General features: G+C 47.7%; 1 protein-coding gene across 1 annotated transcript in view; it reads right to left on the bottom strand.

Annotated features, from left to right (window-relative positions):
- tars1 (threonyl-tRNA synthetase 1) overlaps positions 1–17,252 on the bottom strand; it is a 28,738-nt gene extending 11,486 nt beyond the window's left edge. Inside the window, exons 1-10 of the mRNA XM_056281078.1 lie at positions 17,113–17,252; positions 12,158–12,235; positions 11,283–11,473; positions 10,755–10,878; positions 8,265–8,386; positions 7,397–7,514; positions 7,231–7,295; positions 5,309–5,387; positions 2,479–2,625; positions 1,308–1,406 (exon numbers count right to left, since the gene is read on the bottom strand). Of these exons, the coding sequence (XP_056137053.1) occupies positions 1,308–1,406; positions 2,479–2,625; positions 5,309–5,387; positions 7,231–7,295; positions 7,397–7,514; positions 8,265–8,386; positions 10,755–10,878; positions 11,283–11,473; positions 12,158–12,235; positions 17,113–17,172 (1,083 nt within the window). The 5' untranslated portion in view covers positions 17,173–17,252. The remainder of the gene's footprint in view (positions 1–1,307; positions 1,407–2,478; positions 2,626–5,308; positions 5,388–7,230; positions 7,296–7,396; positions 7,515–8,264; positions 8,387–10,754; positions 10,879–11,282; positions 11,474–12,157; positions 12,236–17,112) is intronic.
- Between the last annotated feature and the right edge of the window lie 835 nt (positions 17,253–18,087).

Below are 18,087 nucleotides of genomic sequence, written 5' to 3' on the forward strand. Positions count from 1 at the left end.
ACGTCTCATTCTATGATCTCTCCGAAGAAAAATCAGAAATGACACCATTATGACTCAGCTCCCATCATACAGAACGAAGCTCCCCACCTGTGGCTACACACCAACTGCTTTCAATGTGGTGCATAATATTCATCATTAATGATGCGCACCAACTGCACTGCTGGCAGTCTGTTGGCAGGCTGCTGAGAAGGTGAATCTTCAGGTTGAGCCAAATTATCCGGCTCTTGAAAATGATCTGGACATTTCATAGCGCCCCTTTATTGCTATCCAAAAAATATTCTGAAATATTTACCCGGTGATTTCTCAGTTCATGTGCAGCTTCATCTGCAGAAGCGACTCAAACTTCAGAGTGTTTTAAGTCTACTGCTCTGCACCCTTTCTTGTTAAAAGTTTAATAGACTGAAACGAGGAAATCATGTTAAGCCATCCAACATCAGCCATTCCACCAGCAATGTCTGTGTTATTAGGGAGGCGGACGAGGTTTGGAGGGTAGATTCATTTGCATATACACAAATTAGGGGTGCAACGGATCACAAAACTCACGGTTCAGATCTTATCACGGTTTTGAGTCACGGATTGGGTCGTTTTTTGGATCAGCAAAAAAAAAAACATAACTTTGCCTACCATTTATTCTGTAAATCACTTAAAGAGGACCTGTTGCCCCTGCTCTTACATGAAAACACTCAAGATGTCCAATGTTTAAACAAAATCTTAAAATATATCAAATATTCTATACTCATAATATGAGGCATGACGCCTTCTTCCTTTAAATGATGCGGGAGGCTTGAAGTTCTTCCGTTCCTCCACAGGCCATGACTGTCGATGTGCTTTTACTGCGTTTTTGCAACGCGAGCGTCCCCCGATTGATTCGTTGGGATTCAACATCCCCTCTTCATGTCAACGCACAACGGCTTTCTTTGCATAATCAACCAATCACTGCGCTTCAGAGTAAAACAGAGCATGCAGCTGTCTTGTCTATCTTTTTACTGCAACTCTGCACTGAGATTCAAGGAACTGTTACTTTAAAAAGTAGCAGCGGCAGTAAAACTATTGCAGTACGATGGTTTATTTTGCATTAATCTGCAGTTCATGTGTGCCGAACTGTGGGGGGCAATCTGTACAGACCACAGATAAACTATGTTCCGTTGCACCACTAACACAGATGTGCTGTTTGCATTATACAAACACACACACACACACAGTCGTTGTATTATTTAGTTTGCTGCAAACTAAATCTGCTGTGTCTCACAGATCTTGTTAAGATCACACCGCCTCTTTCCACCTTGTCGTTCAGAGCTCAGACTTACCCTGATAAACTGAACCAAGGTGTTGTAGATAAAGGCCCCTTTAGGCAGGAAGAAGCAGCTCCCTGGACTCAGGTCGTGGAAAAAGAACAAATCCTGCTCCTGGAGGAGAGAAAAAAAAGACATTAAATGTTGGAAGGAAAATGAGAAAAAGAGAACGAGGGAGCAACACTCGGGCCAAACTGATTTCGCTTTGCGATGATAAAAGTCTGGATTCCTGAGGCAAGCCACAATGACCCTGCTGAAATAGTGAGCGTTTCCCTGTGTTTCAATGTTTTTTGATTATTTTTTTTTTAAGACCAGCTTCATGCCCACAAACTCAAATATTTCAAATGGCAACACCACACACACCCCTGACTGTGCCACTTCTATGAAAAATGGATTCAGAGTTAACCAGTCACCATCAGGATGGTTTCTAAACAACCGTTCAGCTTCATGTGAACTCAGCTATACTGAGAATCTGACACTGACATGCAAATGTCATGTTGGACCGGCTCATCAGGTCCGTTCACTTTCAGGCACACGGCTTCTTGGCCCTGCCTCGTTTCTAATTACCTAATTATCAACAACTCCTTCAGTACAATCCAAAGATCCAAGACTCAAAAAAAGGGGAGGGGGCAGTGATGTCATTAGAAGGGCAGTGGGCGGGGCAATGATGTCATTATGAGGGGGCGGTGCAATGGTGTCATTAGAAGGACAAGGGGAGGGGGCAATGACGTCATTAGAAGGACACTATTTCAAGTAGCTCCACTGACAAATCAGGGGCTCACTCTGATTACTGACATAAAAATGTTGACCAGAAAATGTGACGGTGTTGTTTGAACTGCATCCTAGACACCACACTCTCACCCACAACACTGAGCTCCAGCCAACTGCCAGAGCAAGACGCATCACCAGATAATATCAGACTAGAGGAGGCTCTATTATTTCTTACCAGACACGGCCATGTACAAACACCCACAAGTAGTTGTCTTGAGATTATAGCACTGGAGTGACACACATCCTTTTGTTTGTTCACAAACGTTTGTCAAACACACAACTGAAGAAAACCCGCTGCCCGTTCTGTTTTGGGCTTTTTTTTCAATCTTTCTGAGGACATTTACCAGCAAGGAACCCGTTTTAAGACATGACATTCTTTCACCAGTCTACAGCCACCTCGTCCTACAGTCCGTACCCGGCCCAGTTTGCGGTGATCCCGGTTCTTGGCTTCCTCCTGGAACTTCTCCCACTCTTTGAGCATCTTGGAGTCTGGGAAGGAGATACCGTAGATTCTCTGCAGAGTTTCCATGTCGGCCTTTCCCTCCCAGTAGGTGGAGGAGTTCTGGATCGGTACACAGTAGGGATAGAACAGTTCAAGTAAAAACATCCAAACTGCTGGGTTCACTAGCCACGGTTCGGGGCATGCATATGTACTGTTCACTTCATTTGAAAGAGGCTGTGAGGCTTACTGTGGGCTTTTTTTATTGCAGAGTTTTAGTGCTGCTGTTTCTACCAGGATTTACTGTCACACTAGAAATGGGGCGTAGCCTCATATTTCAGTCAAAAATTTATGCGCGGAAAAAAACCTTCAAATAAAGTTATCGGAAGGGAAAAGCCTCGTGCCAATAACCCAGCGCAACTTCTCAGCTGGCACGGACGACGTGTCGAACGCAGCCGTCAGTCGGTCCAGAAATGGCAAGTGAACAAGCAGCAGTAGCTCGAGCATCCGCCATCATCGTTTCGGTCTGCTGTATGCGAGCATTACGGTGTTACGGGTGTTACCTACGACAGTGATGGAGAAGAGCAGCAGGAGAAACGTGACCGTGTGCAGCGCTGTGCAACACGTGTGGCTTATGCAACACCCCCAATAGGACGAAGCATCTCCCCGGCGTGTCCGCTGACAGCGCAGGGAGGAGGGTCGGGCAGGAAAAAGCAACTCCTTCTCCCCGCAGCATTTAACACGAGAACGAACAAGGCCGTCAGTTTGCCGCTTTCAGATTTTCAGAATTTAATAACTTGATGAAATAAAAAAAGATACAGACCTGCCGCTCCCTGAACTCTCCTAAAAATCACATATATTCTAATAACATGAGTTTCAGATCAGTTGCACAAAAAAAGGTATGATAAGATCTACCTAAAACGACCATGAGCGGTCAACATGACCGCGCGTGATGGTGTGCGTCATGTATTTATGACGTGTGTTGGTGGCGTCATTTCCTTCGTGAAGTTCGTTGCTGTGTTCTAGAAACACACTAGCGCCCTCCAGTGCAGAGAAATAGTCTAAACTTGATGTGTGATGATGTCCAACATGTCTGGTTACAGACGCACCATGACTACCGCCGAGGCGCTGCAGTGTTTACAGGCGTTGGACAGCAGCCATTTTAAATTGTTTGAAAAGTAGTATTTAAGTTGTTAAAATGTTAATTTTGGTGTCAGTTAGTTTCATAACAGACATACTAACATATGTAATGCATTAACATCTCAACTGGGTATTTATCTGACACAATATAGAGTGTAAAAAAAGTGGGCGGTCGTTCTAGTAGTTTTTAAGTTCCGGTTGTTGTTTGGGACTGTTTCAGTATTTATTTTCAGTTTTTATTTTTACATGTCACGTTTTATAGGCCTTGTTATGTTTGTTAGATTAGCAATATGTGTTTTCTGTTTTGTTTTCCAGGTAATGTTTTCACTTTTTAAATTTTGCTATTCAAGTTTGAACATGTCTCTCTGAAGTTTAAATTGTTTAAAAATAGTATTATAGTTGTTAAACTGTCGTTTCCTAACAGACATACTAACACAGATAATGTATTAATATCTCAGCTGGGTGTTTATCTTGACAGAATACAGCGTTTAAAAACCGGCTGTCATTCTGACCGCCCGTGGTGGTTTTAGGTAGGAGTGACATGTGGTCGTTCTGGTGTTAAACAGCCTCTACATGCAGACTCAGACAGGGCAAAATCCACAACTACAGCACAGGCGGGGGGTTTATAGTGAAAGATATGCAGCCCTGTGCAGTCGTGGAGGATCAGGATTTCAGCATATCGTTAAAGTACTTGAGATGCGCGATAACATCACCTCTCACGACACTTATGCAATACAGTGACTCCCAAACTTTATTAACAGACATGAGGAATTGTGAAAGAACTGCCCAACACAGCCTATGTAGCTCTTATTATACAAGTTTAATTGATTATTGTTATTACTACTCACCTTCTTGCAGAAGAACATGACAACAGAATGAAAAGAGCAGTGTTGTCTTGACACAGTGTATAGTGTGTTTGGTTTATGCTGCACTTTGTTGATGGTCTTAGTCTGCGGCCACTTTTACATAAAAACAACAAAGCTGACTGTGTTGTTTGCACTAATTAGAAAACCTATTCTTTTAATTAGGATTTGACAATGAAGAAGTGTTTATGTTCCTTAGGTTCTTAGCCAGAATTTTATTAGGCAAACAGGGCGGCCTGTCCAGGGTGTCTCCCCGCCTGCCGCCCAATGACTGCTGGGATAGGCTCCAGCATCCCCGTGACCCTGAGAGCAGGATAAGCGGTTTGGATAATGGATGGATGGATGGATGGACAAACAGTTATTAACTTTTTTTGCCAAATAAATGAAAAGCATGTCAAAATTGTTAATGCCCCCCACAGTACCAAAAATGTACTGAACTGAAAACCGAACCGTGAATTTTGTGAACCGTTCCACCCCTAATACACTGACACATTGAAGGGACAGCTGGGGGATGGCTACTTTCTGCACCCAAGTGGTGTGACTACATTTCTCAACCAACTCTGAGGCCTACTGTATTCCCCCACTGCCCTGGGAGCTGACTGCTATTCTCATTTGCATCCCTACTTTCCCAAAGTCTCTCAAAAAGCAACAAAAATAAAACATCAATGTGAGCAGACAGATGAGGCAAGTCATATGCCTGCTGTCGGATGTTTAGTGTGCTTTGTTCAGGGTTCCAACAGATTTCATGTAGTGACGATTCTTCTATGTGAGCGGCGTGACATGCTGGGAAACACAAAGCTCACCTTGTGGATCTTCAGGGCTTTGATCTTCCCAGTGTGTCTCACATGAGGTCCCCTGCACAGGTCAATCAGGGGGCCACACCTAAGAGGGAAAAGGCAGGTTTAACTAGCGACAACAGACTTCACAGCTCAGGGGAAAGGACTGACATACATATCACAGGCTGCATTTCACCCACAGTAGACACATCACATGACTGACAAGAGACACAGACAGTGAACAAAACTGGAAACATCGACCCAAAACTGATTATATTTATTCTGTCATTTTAGGCTGGCAGAACCAGAATCTTTTGAATCCATGGTTTCATTCTATTATTATAGTCTTCCCTATATTTCAACTTGTTATTATCACCGTCAGGCGGGTAGCCTGGAGGGGATTGTGCGTTTGGTTGCATGTGTGTGTCTGTCTGCGGCTAATCTCGCAAACTACTGGACCTATCAGCCTGAAATGTTTTTGTGCAGTTATGGCTGTATGATGAAGAACCTCTTGTAACTTCAGAAAGCGTTTGTTCTCTCTCACTATTGCCACTCCCTCTTGTAGCTCGCTCAACTAACGCTGCTCTCTGCAGCTGCACACATGCAACTAACGCTGCTCTCTGCAGCTGCACACATGCAACTAACGCTGCTCTCTGCATCTGCACACATGCAACTAACGCTGCTCTCTGCAGCTGCACACATGCAACTAACGCTGCTCTCTGCAGCTGCACACATGCAACTAACGCTGCTCTCTGCAGCTGCACACATGCAACTAACGCTGCTCTGCAGCTGCACACATGCAACTAACGCTGCTCTCTGCAGCTGCACACATGCAACTAACGCTGCTCTCTGCAGCTGCACACATGCAACTAACGCTGCTCTCTGCGGCTGCACACATGCAACTAACGCTGCTCTCTGCAGCTGCACACATGCAACTAACGCTGCTCTCTGCATCTGCACACATGCAACTAACGCTGCTCTCTGCAGCTGCACACATGCAACTAACGCTGCTCTCTGCAGCTGCACACATGCAACTAACGCTGCTCTCTGCGGCTGCACACATGCAACTAACGCTGCTCTGCGGCTGCACACATGCAACTAACACTGCTCTCTGCGGCTGCACACATGCAACTAACACTGCTCTCTGCAGCTGCACACATGCAACTAACGCTGCTCTCTGCGGCTGCACACATGCAACTAACGCTGCTCTGCGGCTGCACACATGCAACTAACGCTGCTCTCTGCGGCTGCACACGCACACGTTGACTTCGATCAGGCAGCGACGGTGTGAGTGCTTAAAGTAAATGAGACGTCGATTGTATTTTGCAAATCAGCAAATTTTTCACTGCTGATCTCAGCACAGGAGAGAAAGAGGAACACTGGATGAACCGAAAATAATTCGCCTTATTCACCTCGCCGCCATGTTTGTTTAGCTGACATCATGAGGGGATTACACACGGAAGTGCCATAGACTCCAATGTTAACGCCACGATAGTACATTTTCAAGAGTTGGATTAATCCCAGTCACAGCTGGACATCATCTCTGCAGCTATAAAATAACCTCCCATGGCTGAGCAGTGTTTTCATACTGGTGTTTTCTTGCTTTAGAATGAATGAAAGTCACCTTCACTCAATTTACATTATGAAAACTGAGACGGGAAACACATTTCAAGTGCTTTAAGAAGAGCCCCTTCTACCGGCAGCCAAAAAAAGGGATGTTTTGTTGCCAAATCCGAGCATCGGAGAAGGGGAGATACGCCTGGCAGGGATTTGCTCTCTAGTTTTTATTGTTTTTCTGGTTTTACTTTAACACAGATTTTACTGGTTTCTAATTTATCTTTTAGTATGTTTTTTAAAAGTTTGTAAAGCTTATAAAAAAGTTCCATATAAACATCTCTATTTAATGCATGTGTAAAGATACACAATAATAATAAATCTCAGGGGGTTACCTGTAAACCGTGGTCGTGGGAGTGGTGACCTTCTCGTTCAGAATACGGCACTTAAATTTGTTGTACTGTCAAAGAGATAAAACCGATTTTACAACAGCAGGTAGAGGCCACCAAAATATGCACTGCTCCTCATCGGCTGTTTCTGCGAGTCTGTGTGTGTCGCTACCTTGAACATTTCCAGAAGAGTCTCCTTCTTTATCTCCAGCCTCTCGAATGGCTGTTTCTCCTTGATAATCTTCTTGCACAAGTTCTCCAGACAAGGAAAGTCATTGCTTGATACGCCCCTGTCAAAAACAGCGGAGGAGTAACACGATAGAAATAACACATCAGAAAAGAAAAGGAAAAAACACTAACTCTGTAATGTCATCTACACCGGCATGCCAAGCGAGCCTAACTTCACATTAGTCTGACGTGCTTCCGGAGTATGTCCACAATGTGACAAGACCTGCTGCCATTTTACCATGCCATTAGCGGCTGAAAGTGATAACCTCTAACAGGCACAAGTGAACACCTAGAGGCCTGGACTGTGGGGCTTGCGCAAAGTCAAGATGACCTTGCAGTGTGTGAGAACTTCATTAGCATAAAATGACTTCAATAAAGAGGGTGTGGAATTAATTAGACCGCACCACGTACACTCTCCTGTGGGCCGCAGAAGACAGAAATGTATTTCAAGTAAAGGTCAAATAACGCAAGTTGTTTACGAAGGGGGAGTAATCAGCCCTGGTCAGGGACAGCCTTCTAAAGGTGGGATAAATAATCTCTATTGGTTTTATTTACGTTTAGGGACTCCAACGTCTGAGACAGACAGACCTCATCGTAGATGTCATTCCAAAAGTCCAGAAAGAATCCAGTTTAACAGCCCAGCCCCATTAATCCAACTGTTGTGTTGGCCACCAGTCTTTTAATGAGAAGACTGGCAGCTCCCAAGCCTCCAAGTACACACATAACAGTGTACCAAAACAACACAATGCAAACTAAGCAAGACAAATAATTCAGTTGTGACAGATCTGAAATCCAGCGCCCATGTGACTCACTCGCTGTCGAGGAACATGTCATAGTAGAAGCCATTCTCGATGGGGGGACCGTAGCACAGGCAGCCCCCGTACACACGCTCCATGGCTTCACCCATAATGTGGGCACTGGAGTGCCAGTACACCTGAGGAATACACAGGAGAGTACTGCCTGGTGAGTAGAACTAACAGAGTTGATCCATGTCTGCTGTGTTCAACAAGACAGCATCGCTGCACTGGAAAAAAGTCTGTTCTGGCTTTGGAGCGCCGTCACTCATCTTCATACCCATGTTTTCCTCATATATTTCTGCACCGCAGAGTTTGTCAAGACCAAGTAGAGCCTCCAAACTTCTTGGAAAAAACTACACCAGTCTACCTTATATCTTTTGTTCTGAATCCTGACAAGAAAAACATGCCTTAAAAACTCAAATTAGGCAGCAAAAATCTGCCACCTAGTGACAGCGTAAAAAGCAAAGTGAAGGCAGCTGCTGAATCTTATGAGTGCTTGGGAATATGTATTCATGAATACCTTTCCTTCAGGCCATGTTTTTACACAGGTGGACAGTAAAGACGGTGAAGTAAGTCCTGGGAAGCTCCCGTGGGTAAAAAGAGACTGGCTGCCATCTCTTTTATTCCAGCGTTTGATAATGCCAACGTTTTATATTCAGTTTCCTCCTAATAACGTTGTGCGTTTTATACAGTTTATGACGTTCATCGAGGTTTATTGTTGACTGTTAAGTTCTCGCTTATGATACTGACCTGTATACTCAGGTTAAGCAGCCTGCCCCGGTCAGTGCTGAATTTAAGTCACATGAACAAGGTTAAATTAAGAGTGCAAGACAGTCTACCTTTACATTCTAGGCTATAAATTGACACCACTATACAGCAGGACATAAATTTAAGGGAACCGATTAAATGGCGGGTACTGTCCTGGCTACCTTCATAAAAAAATAAAGAACAAAATTAAAAAGAAATATGGAAAAAGCCTTTTCAGCAGTTATCAAGTTGTTAGTTGTCTGTAGGTTTGCACACAGCCAAGTTAAAGATGTTTCTCAACCATATTTAGTACCGATCAGATAGACAAAACCAAAGATGATGACAATTACAGCTGTTCTTATTCTCTAAGGAGGGTTTCGTGAAGGAAAAGTTTGAAGCAAAATTGTGTTTTGGTGCTTGATTTTACTACTTTATCCTTCACTGCAATGGAGACACAAGGTGATTTAGAATACTGCAGCATTTCTCAACAATTTCAGATTGTGAGGTGTAAAGTTTTCACCTGTGCATACAGCCCTGTTGTGACCGGAGAGCACAGTTAGGTGTCAACAGTATGTCAGAAAAAGCAGCTTGTGTGCTGCAGTTCAGCAGCACATCAGTGATAACGCAGTATTTCTGTATACCACAGTGGTCCTCTGATGACACTACTCATTTAAAGTCTCTTGATGCTTTGACCTGAGTCTCTTTTTTAGCGGTATCAGGCAATGTGATGCGTGTATTCTGTTGATGATCCGCTGTGGCGACCCCTGACGGGAGCAGCCAAAAGTTGTAGTAGTAGTAGATGCATGTATTCTGTACACAAAAATAAACCAGACAAGGGTGTCCGGGTGGCATGGCGGTCTATTCCATTGTCTACCAACACGGGGATCGCTGGTTCGAATCCCCTTGCTGCCTCCGGTTTGGACGAGCATCACTACAGACACAATTGGCCGTGTCTATGGGTGGGAAGCCGGATGTGGTCGCTGCACTAGTGCCTCCTCTGGTCGGTCAGGGTGCCTGTGCGGGGGGGAGGGGGAGCTGGGGGGGAATAGCGTGATCCTCCCATGCGCTATGTCCCCCTGGTGAAACTCCTCACTGTCAGGTGAAAAGAAGCGGCTGGTGACTCCACATGTATGGGAGGAGACATGTGGTAGTCTGCAGCCCTCCCCGGATCAGCAGAGGGGGTGGAGCAGAGACCAGGACGGCTCGGACGAATGGGGTAATTGGCCGGATACAATTGGGGTGAAAAAGGGGCAAAAAATTAAATAAGTAAGTAAAATAAAACAAACTGGGCAGAGGGCACCTGACTTGATTGTTTATGTGTGAGTAAGGGAAGGGGAAATACCAAATGAAACAGAAAAAAATGCTCCAATAAGAGCTTGTATTTTATTCTGATATAGGGAATGTATCGGTATATAGTTTAATGGGCTTTTTAAGCATAAAGTTTATTATAAGTGTGTTGGCAAATGTATTGCATTGTATTTTTCAACTGGGATCAGTTCTAAGGTTTAAATAGAGATCCAACCTTCCTACGAGCTGATTCTAGTTTAACTTCTCAGTTATGTTGGTATTTCTCACTAACTTTGTGTCACATTTCTTCAGTTGACAATGAAAATCTATATCATGCTAATCGTAAGGGCCACAAAACATCACAAACTGTGTCTAATTTTTAAAATTTTAATTTTTCAAAAATTGTTTTGTAATGTGTGTAATTTTTTCAACAAAGTAAGTGTGTCAGAACCAGAGCTAAGTTAAACTTACGGCTTGAGCCTCCTCATCATCAAACTTAAGCAGCTGCAGATTGCAGTCAGTTTCCAGAGGTCTGTCCAGGTCCCACACAGAGTTGTTCACTTTAGCAATCACTGTGTTGTCAGCAAGGCCTTGGCTGGAGAAGAAAAGGGAAAATATTGAATACCAAATTAGAAAATTAAACCGTGATCATAGATGTATTTTTTTCTATACTTGTGACGCAACATGTATTACACATTAAAAGTTCATAGTCCTGACCAACAATATGAAACAGTTTAGCCATATTAAAAAGAAACGGTCAGAGACCTTGATCAAAAAAGCAAAAAACAAAACATACCGTTGTACTGAATAACAGTCACATGCAAATGATGATCGTGTGAAAGTTGTGTCATTAATGCCTTGTGGGGGAAATGTGGCTGGTTTCACAACGGATATATTAGCGGGACAGGGCAATGGGTATATTAGCGGGACAGGGCAATGGGTATATTGGTGGGACGCAGCACCGTGCAGAAAGCAGCAACCTCCAGTCGCCACACTGACCTGATTCCACAGGCCACCTGGTATGGCGTGGTCTTCCAGGATTCAGCCTCCACCACCTTTCCATCGGGCAGGGTCACCTTGATCGCCTGGCTGTCCTTCTCTGCCCTCTCAGCCATCAGGGCACCATGTTCAGCCTTCAGCTTCATGTACAGAGCAAGGCGCTCCTCGATGTACTGAGGTTGTGGGGATAGCTGGAGCACAGCAACAAATAGGTGCAAGAAAATTAGGGCTAGTTTCTAATGATACATAACATTGTTATGATGCCAAAATCAGCTAAACCGGTGGTTCTCAATCCAGTTCTCAGGTACAACCAGTGCTGCTGGTTTTTTATCCTGCCAGATAATTACTTTTGTCTACTGTGCCAGCAATTCCAGCCTCTAATTATGGAGGTTTTAGACCAGGAAAAGGTGTAAGAGCAGTACAGATAATTGTCACGCCATCTTATTTTCTGTCATTATATCAAAAGTCAACACAAACATACCTAAAGTTGCCTAAAGGTGTTTGGTTTTGCACTTACACAACATGAAAGGTAGCAGAGAAGTTTAGAAAGTATTTTCAAAATTGATTTGTGGCTACGCACAACATATGACAAACCAACATTAAAAAGTTTTCTCGATCCAATAAAACAAGAATTAACAGGATTATTTGTCTTGTTTTCACACAGTCCTTTACCATACTTGGCTGTGTGCCGTTATCTTGCCACCAACATCACAAACAAGCTGAAAACTTGTATTGAAAAGTGACTTGCACACAGGGTATGTGAGCATGCATGTGTTAGACCTACACTCACTGACTTGTAGATTAGGCCAACTCAATGACCTTCTAGACTAGACTAAGCATCCTCAATACCTCTGACACCTAATTTAGCAACTTACCTCCACCCTGCCCCCATTGTCTCCAGCAGCACCTTTAGTCTTCTTCTTCCCTCCATCTTTATTGCCTCCGGCCCCCTCCTGTCCACAATAGAAAATGTCATTTTAACCTATTTGCCTTTCTCAAAATAACCACGAATAAAAGACTAGCCTGACACTAATGACCCAAGTACAAGTACTGTATGTGTGCAAAGAGTAAACCACTGTTCACAGATGTAAACACGAGCGCTCACCTTCACTCACATACAGAGACATGTAATGCTTGCCTTCAGGATGACTGAATTTATGCAACCAAACCTGGGCATCTAGTTGGTTAGCTAAATTTGAAAGTGACATTATCCATAAATCTATTAAACCCACTCAGTACAACTGAGGCTAATGGGGGGGGGGGGTTTGAAGTCTATCCCAGCAGGCATTGGGAGACAAAGTCCACACACACACAGTCACTCACTCACACACCATTACATTACATTACAGTCATTTAGCCGACGCTTTTATCCAAAGCGACTTACAATAAGTACATTTAACGCAGGAAATCAGGAGAACTAATAGTCATCAGAGGTCATAAGTGCATCTAAACAAGCATCTGAGAGCAAAACCAGTGCTACAGTAAAAGTGCAAAAAAGAGATTTTTTTTTTAAATGAGTGAATACAATAAGTGCTAAGAGCAAGTAACAGGGTGGTGGTAGTGGCAGCACCATTCACACATATGGACAAGCAGGTAAATGTAAAGATGTGTCAGGAAGTCCAGACAACATGCAGGTTTACCTCCAACCATTCCCTATACCAGTGATCACTCTTTCCTCCTTGGTTGAAGGTGTGTTAATCAGTGAAATCACCTGGTGTAGTAACTGTTTGGAAGGAAAACCTGGATACTCTTGGCACTCCATGGCACAAGTTTGCATATCCTAGATTTTAGAGACCCTACTAAACATGCATGTCTTTGGATTATTGTAGGAAATCCATGCAAACAAATGTAAATTACAGCACATGCCAACCCCATGCAGATGGGCGAGAACTGAACCTGGGACCCTCTTTGCAAAATCAGAGGATATGACACAAGAAAGGTGAAAACGCCCCTGGTATTTCATTGCCACAACTTGACCCTGGTACTCCGCACCCACATACACCAGAAAACCGTCGACTCGCCCCTGGTGCGCCCACGCCAAAGCACACCACTGGCATTCAAGCTCCGGCTGCCTCAAGGCATTCACCACATGGGACCCCGAGATAGACTACTGCTACCAGCCTGGGTCTCAGCGAGCTGAACCCACAGGGGACCCCCAGATAGACTACTGCTACCAGCCTGGGTCTCAGGTCGCTGAACCCACAGGCGGCCCCCGAGATAGACTACTGCTACCAGCCTGGGTCTCAGGTCGCTGAACCCACATGGGACCCCGAGATAGACTACTGCTACCAGCCCAGGTCTCAACGAGCTGAACCCACAGGGGACCCCCAGATAGACTACTGCTACCAGCCTGGGTCTCAGCGAGCTGAACCCACATGGGACCCGAGACAGACTACTGCTGCCAGCCTGAGTCTCAAAGAGCTGAACCCACATGGGACCCGAGACAGACTACTGCTGCCAGCCTGAGTCTCAACGAGCTGAACCCACAGGTGGCCCCTGAGATAGACTACTGCTGCCAGCCTGGGTCTCAGGTCGCTGAACCCACATGGGACCCGAGACAGACTACTGCTGCCAGCCTGGGTCTCAGCGAGCTGAACCCACAGGCGGCCCCCGAGATAGACTACTGCTACCAACCTGGGTCCCAACGAGCTGAACCCACAAGGGACCCCCAGATAGACTACTGCTACCAGCCTGGGTCTCAACGAGCTGAACCCACAGGCGGCCCCCGAGATAGACTACTGCTACCAGCCTGGGTCTCAACGAGCTGAACCCACAGGCGGCCCCCGAGACAGACTACTGCTACCAGCCTGGGTCCCAACGAGCTGAACCCACTGGGGGCCCCCCGATAGACTACTGCTACCAGCCTGGGTCTCGGGTCGCTGAACCCACATGGGACCAGAGATAGACTACTGCTACCAGCCCGGGTCTCAACGAGCTGAACCCATAGGGGACCCCCAGATAGACCACTGCTACCAGCCGGGGTCTCAACGAGCTGAACCCGCAGGTGGCCCCCAAGATAGACTACTGCTACCAGCCTGGGTCTCAGCTCGCTGAACCCACATGGGACCCCCGAGATAGACTACTGCTACCAGCCTGGGTCTCAGCGAGCTGAACCCACATGGGACCCCCGAGATAGACTACTGCTACCAGCCCGAATCTCAGCGAGCTGAACCCACATGGGACCCGAGATAGACTACTGCTGCCAGCCTGGGTCGGGACCCGAGACAGACTACTGCTACCAGCCTGGGTCTCAGCGAGCTGAACCCGCAGGCGGCCCCCGAGATAGACTACTGCTGCCAGCCTGGGTCTCAACGAGCTGAACCCGCAGGCGGCCCCCGAGATAGACTACTGCTGCCAGCCTGGGTCTCAACGAGCTGAACCCGCAGGCGGCCCCCGAGATAGACTACTGCTACCAGCCTGGGTCTCAACGAGCTGAACCCACAGGGGACCCCAGATAGACTACTGCTACCAGCCTGGGTCTCAACGAGCTGAACCCACAGGCGGCCCCCAAGATAGACTACTGCTACCAGCCTGGGTCTCAACGAGCTAAACCCACAGGCGGCCCCCAAGACAGACTACTGCTACCAGCCTGGGTCTCAACGAGCTGAACCCACAGGCGGCCCCCAAGATAGACTACTGCTACCAGCCTGGGTCTCAACGAGCTGAACCCACAGGGGACCCCCAGATAGACTACTGCTACCAGCCTGGGTCTCAGGTCGCTGAACCCACAGGCGGCCCCCGAGATAGACTACTGCTACCAGCCCGGGTCTCAGCGAGCTGAACCCACATGGGACCCGAGACAGACTACTGCTGCCAGCCTGAGTCTCAAAGAGCTGAACCCACATGGGACCCGAGACAGACTACTGCTGCCAGCCTGAGTCTCAACGAGCTGAACCCACAGGTGGCCCCTGAGATAGACTACTGCTGCCAGCCTGGGTCTCAGGTCGCTGAACCCACATGGGACCCGAGACAGACTACTGCTGCCAGCCTGGGTCTCAGCGAGCTGAACCCACAGGCGGCCCCCGAGATAGACTACTGCTACCAACCTGGGTCCCAACGAGCTGAACCCACAAGGGACCCCCAGATAGACTACTGCTACCAGCCTGGGTCTCAACGAGCTGAACCCACAGGCGGCCCCCGAGACAGACTACTGCTACCAGCCTGGGTCCCAACGAGCTGAACCCACTGGGGGCCCCCCGATAGACTACTGCTACCAGCCTGGGTCTCGGGTCGCTGAACCCACATGGGACCAGAGATAGACTACTGCTACCAGCCCGGGTCTCAACGAGCTGAACCCATAGGGGACCCCCAGATAGACCACTGCTACCAGCCGGGGTCTCAACGAGCTGAACCCGCAGGTGGCCCCCAAGATAGACTACTGCTACCAGCCTGGGTCTCAGCTCGCTGAACCCACATGGGACCCCCGAGATAGACTACTGCTACCAGCCTGGGTCTCAGCGAGCTGAACCCACATGGGACCCCCGAGATAGACTACTGCTACCAGCCCGAATCTCAGCGAGCTGAACCCACATGGGACCCGAGATAGACTACTGCTGCCAGCCTGGGTCGGGACCCGAGACAGACTACTGCTACCAGCCTGGGTCTCAGCGAGCTGAACCCGCAGGCGGCCCCCGAGATAGACTACTGCTGCCAGCCTGGGTCTCAACGAGCTGAACCCGCAGGCGGCCCCCGAGATAGACTACTGCTGCCAGCCTGGGTCTCAACGAGCTGAACCCGCAGGCGGCCCCCGAGATAGACTACTGCTACCAGCCTGGGTCTCAACGAGCTGAACCCACAGGGGACCCCAGATAGACTACTGCTACCAGCCTGGGTCTCAACGAGCTGAACCCACAGGCGGCCCCCAAGATAGACTACTGCTACCAGCCTGGGTCTCAACGAGCTAAACCCACAGGCGGCCCCCAAGACAGACTACTGCTACCAGCCTGGGTCTCAACGAGCTGAACCCACAGGCGGCCCCCAAGATAGACTACTGCTACCAGCCTGGGTCTCAACGAGCTGAACCCACAGGGGACCCCCAGATAGACTACTGCTACCAGCCTGGGTCTCAACGAGCTGAACCCACATGGGACCCGAGATAGACTACTGCTGCCAGCCTGGGTCTCAGCAAGCTGAACCCACAGGCGGCCCCCGAGATAGACTACTGCTACCAGCCTGAGTCTCAGCTTGCTGAACCCACATGGGACCCGAGACAGACTACTGCTACCAGCCTGGGTCTCAACGAGCTGAACCCACAGGGGACCCCCAGATAGACTACTGCTGCCAGCCTGGGTCTCAGCAAGCTGAACCCACAGGCGGCCCCCGAGATAGACTGCTGCTGCCAGCCTGAGTCTCAGCTTGCTGAACCCACATAGGACCCGAGACAGACTACTGCTACCAGCCTGGGTCTCAACGAGCTGAACCCACATGCGGCCCCCGAGATAGACTACTGCTACCAGCCTGGGTCTCAACGAGCTGAACCCACAGGCGGCCCCCGAGATAGACTACTGCTGCCAGCCAGGGTCTCAGCGAGCTGAACCCACACGGGACCCCCAGACAGACTACTGCTACCAGCCTGGGTCTCAACGAGCTGAACCCGCATGGGACCCGAGACAGACTACTGCTACCAGCCCGGGTCTCAACGAGCTGAACCCACACGGGACCCCAGACAGACTACTGCTACCAGCCCGGGTCTCAGGGCAAGTCACCAAGGCTAACTAGCGATGTAGCATTAACAGTGGTTAGGGCGAGAGACAGCTAGCTACTCTTCCAGCTAGCTGGGCATAGCTAATGCCAAGGCTTAGAACCAGCAAGATAAAAACACAATTACCACCTTTCTGCCTTCGGTCACTTGCATGTCGCTCATTTTCTCCACGACACCGTCTTCAGCCATGCCGGGTCAAACGGTCCCCTTTAACAGATGTCAAACTGAAAACCCAGTCCGTACGCAAGCGAAGCGGTTCCACCAGCCGGCACGGGGTTGACGCGATGACGCTTCCCGGAAGTGAGGTCATAGTGACGTTTCCGGGAGCCGTGATTCTGATGCAACATTGCCATGGGCCTAAAGGTGCAGTGTGCAACCTTCACGGAGAAGACGGAAACAGACGTTTCATAAACGTGTATGTGAATTTCCGGAAGTAATTCATTCATAAATGCAAGCGGAATTAAAAAGCAAACCATTTCGAAGTTCAGCTCAGCCACCTCTTCCACTTCTCCAGCCCTATTCAAGTTGTGTACAAGCTGAAAGCAACGAAAACCCTCCAGTACCTTGAAGCCTTTTTTATTTGTGAGGATGAGCAGCCTGCCTGCAGCACCCAACAACTGCTGCACCCAACAACTGCAGCACCCAACTGCAGCACCCAACAACTGCTGCACCCAACTGCAGCACCCAACTGCTGCACCCAACAACTGCTGCACCCAACTGCAGCACCCAACAACTGCTGCACCCAACTGCAGCACCCAACTGCTGCACCCAACAACTGCTGCACCCAACTGCAGCACCCAGCTGCAGCACGTGTGTTTCTCTTCTGATTCTCTTGCCATGTCCTGATCTTGCACAGTGGTGAATATTCAGCAAAGTTCCCTAGAACACAGAAGAAGAAGGTGAAAATAACAATAAAATAAATGTGGAATCTGATGAAATGAGTCAAACAATCAGTCAAGCAAAATGTAATCTTCCCAGCACATTCCATACACTACAATGCCAAGCACGCGTGCAGCCAGCTGGTAAGGGCTAAAAGAAGAACAAGACCAAATGAAAACCATCTAATCTGATGAACCTATCCGGTTTTAACCTCCACACTTCAGT

This window comes from Lampris incognitus, chromosome 1 (assembly GCF_029633865.1).
Source record: "Lampris incognitus isolate fLamInc1 chromosome 1, fLamInc1.hap2, whole genome shotgun sequence".
Classification (NCBI taxonomy): Eukaryota; Metazoa; Chordata; class Actinopteri; order Lampriformes; family Lampridae; genus Lampris; species Lampris incognitus.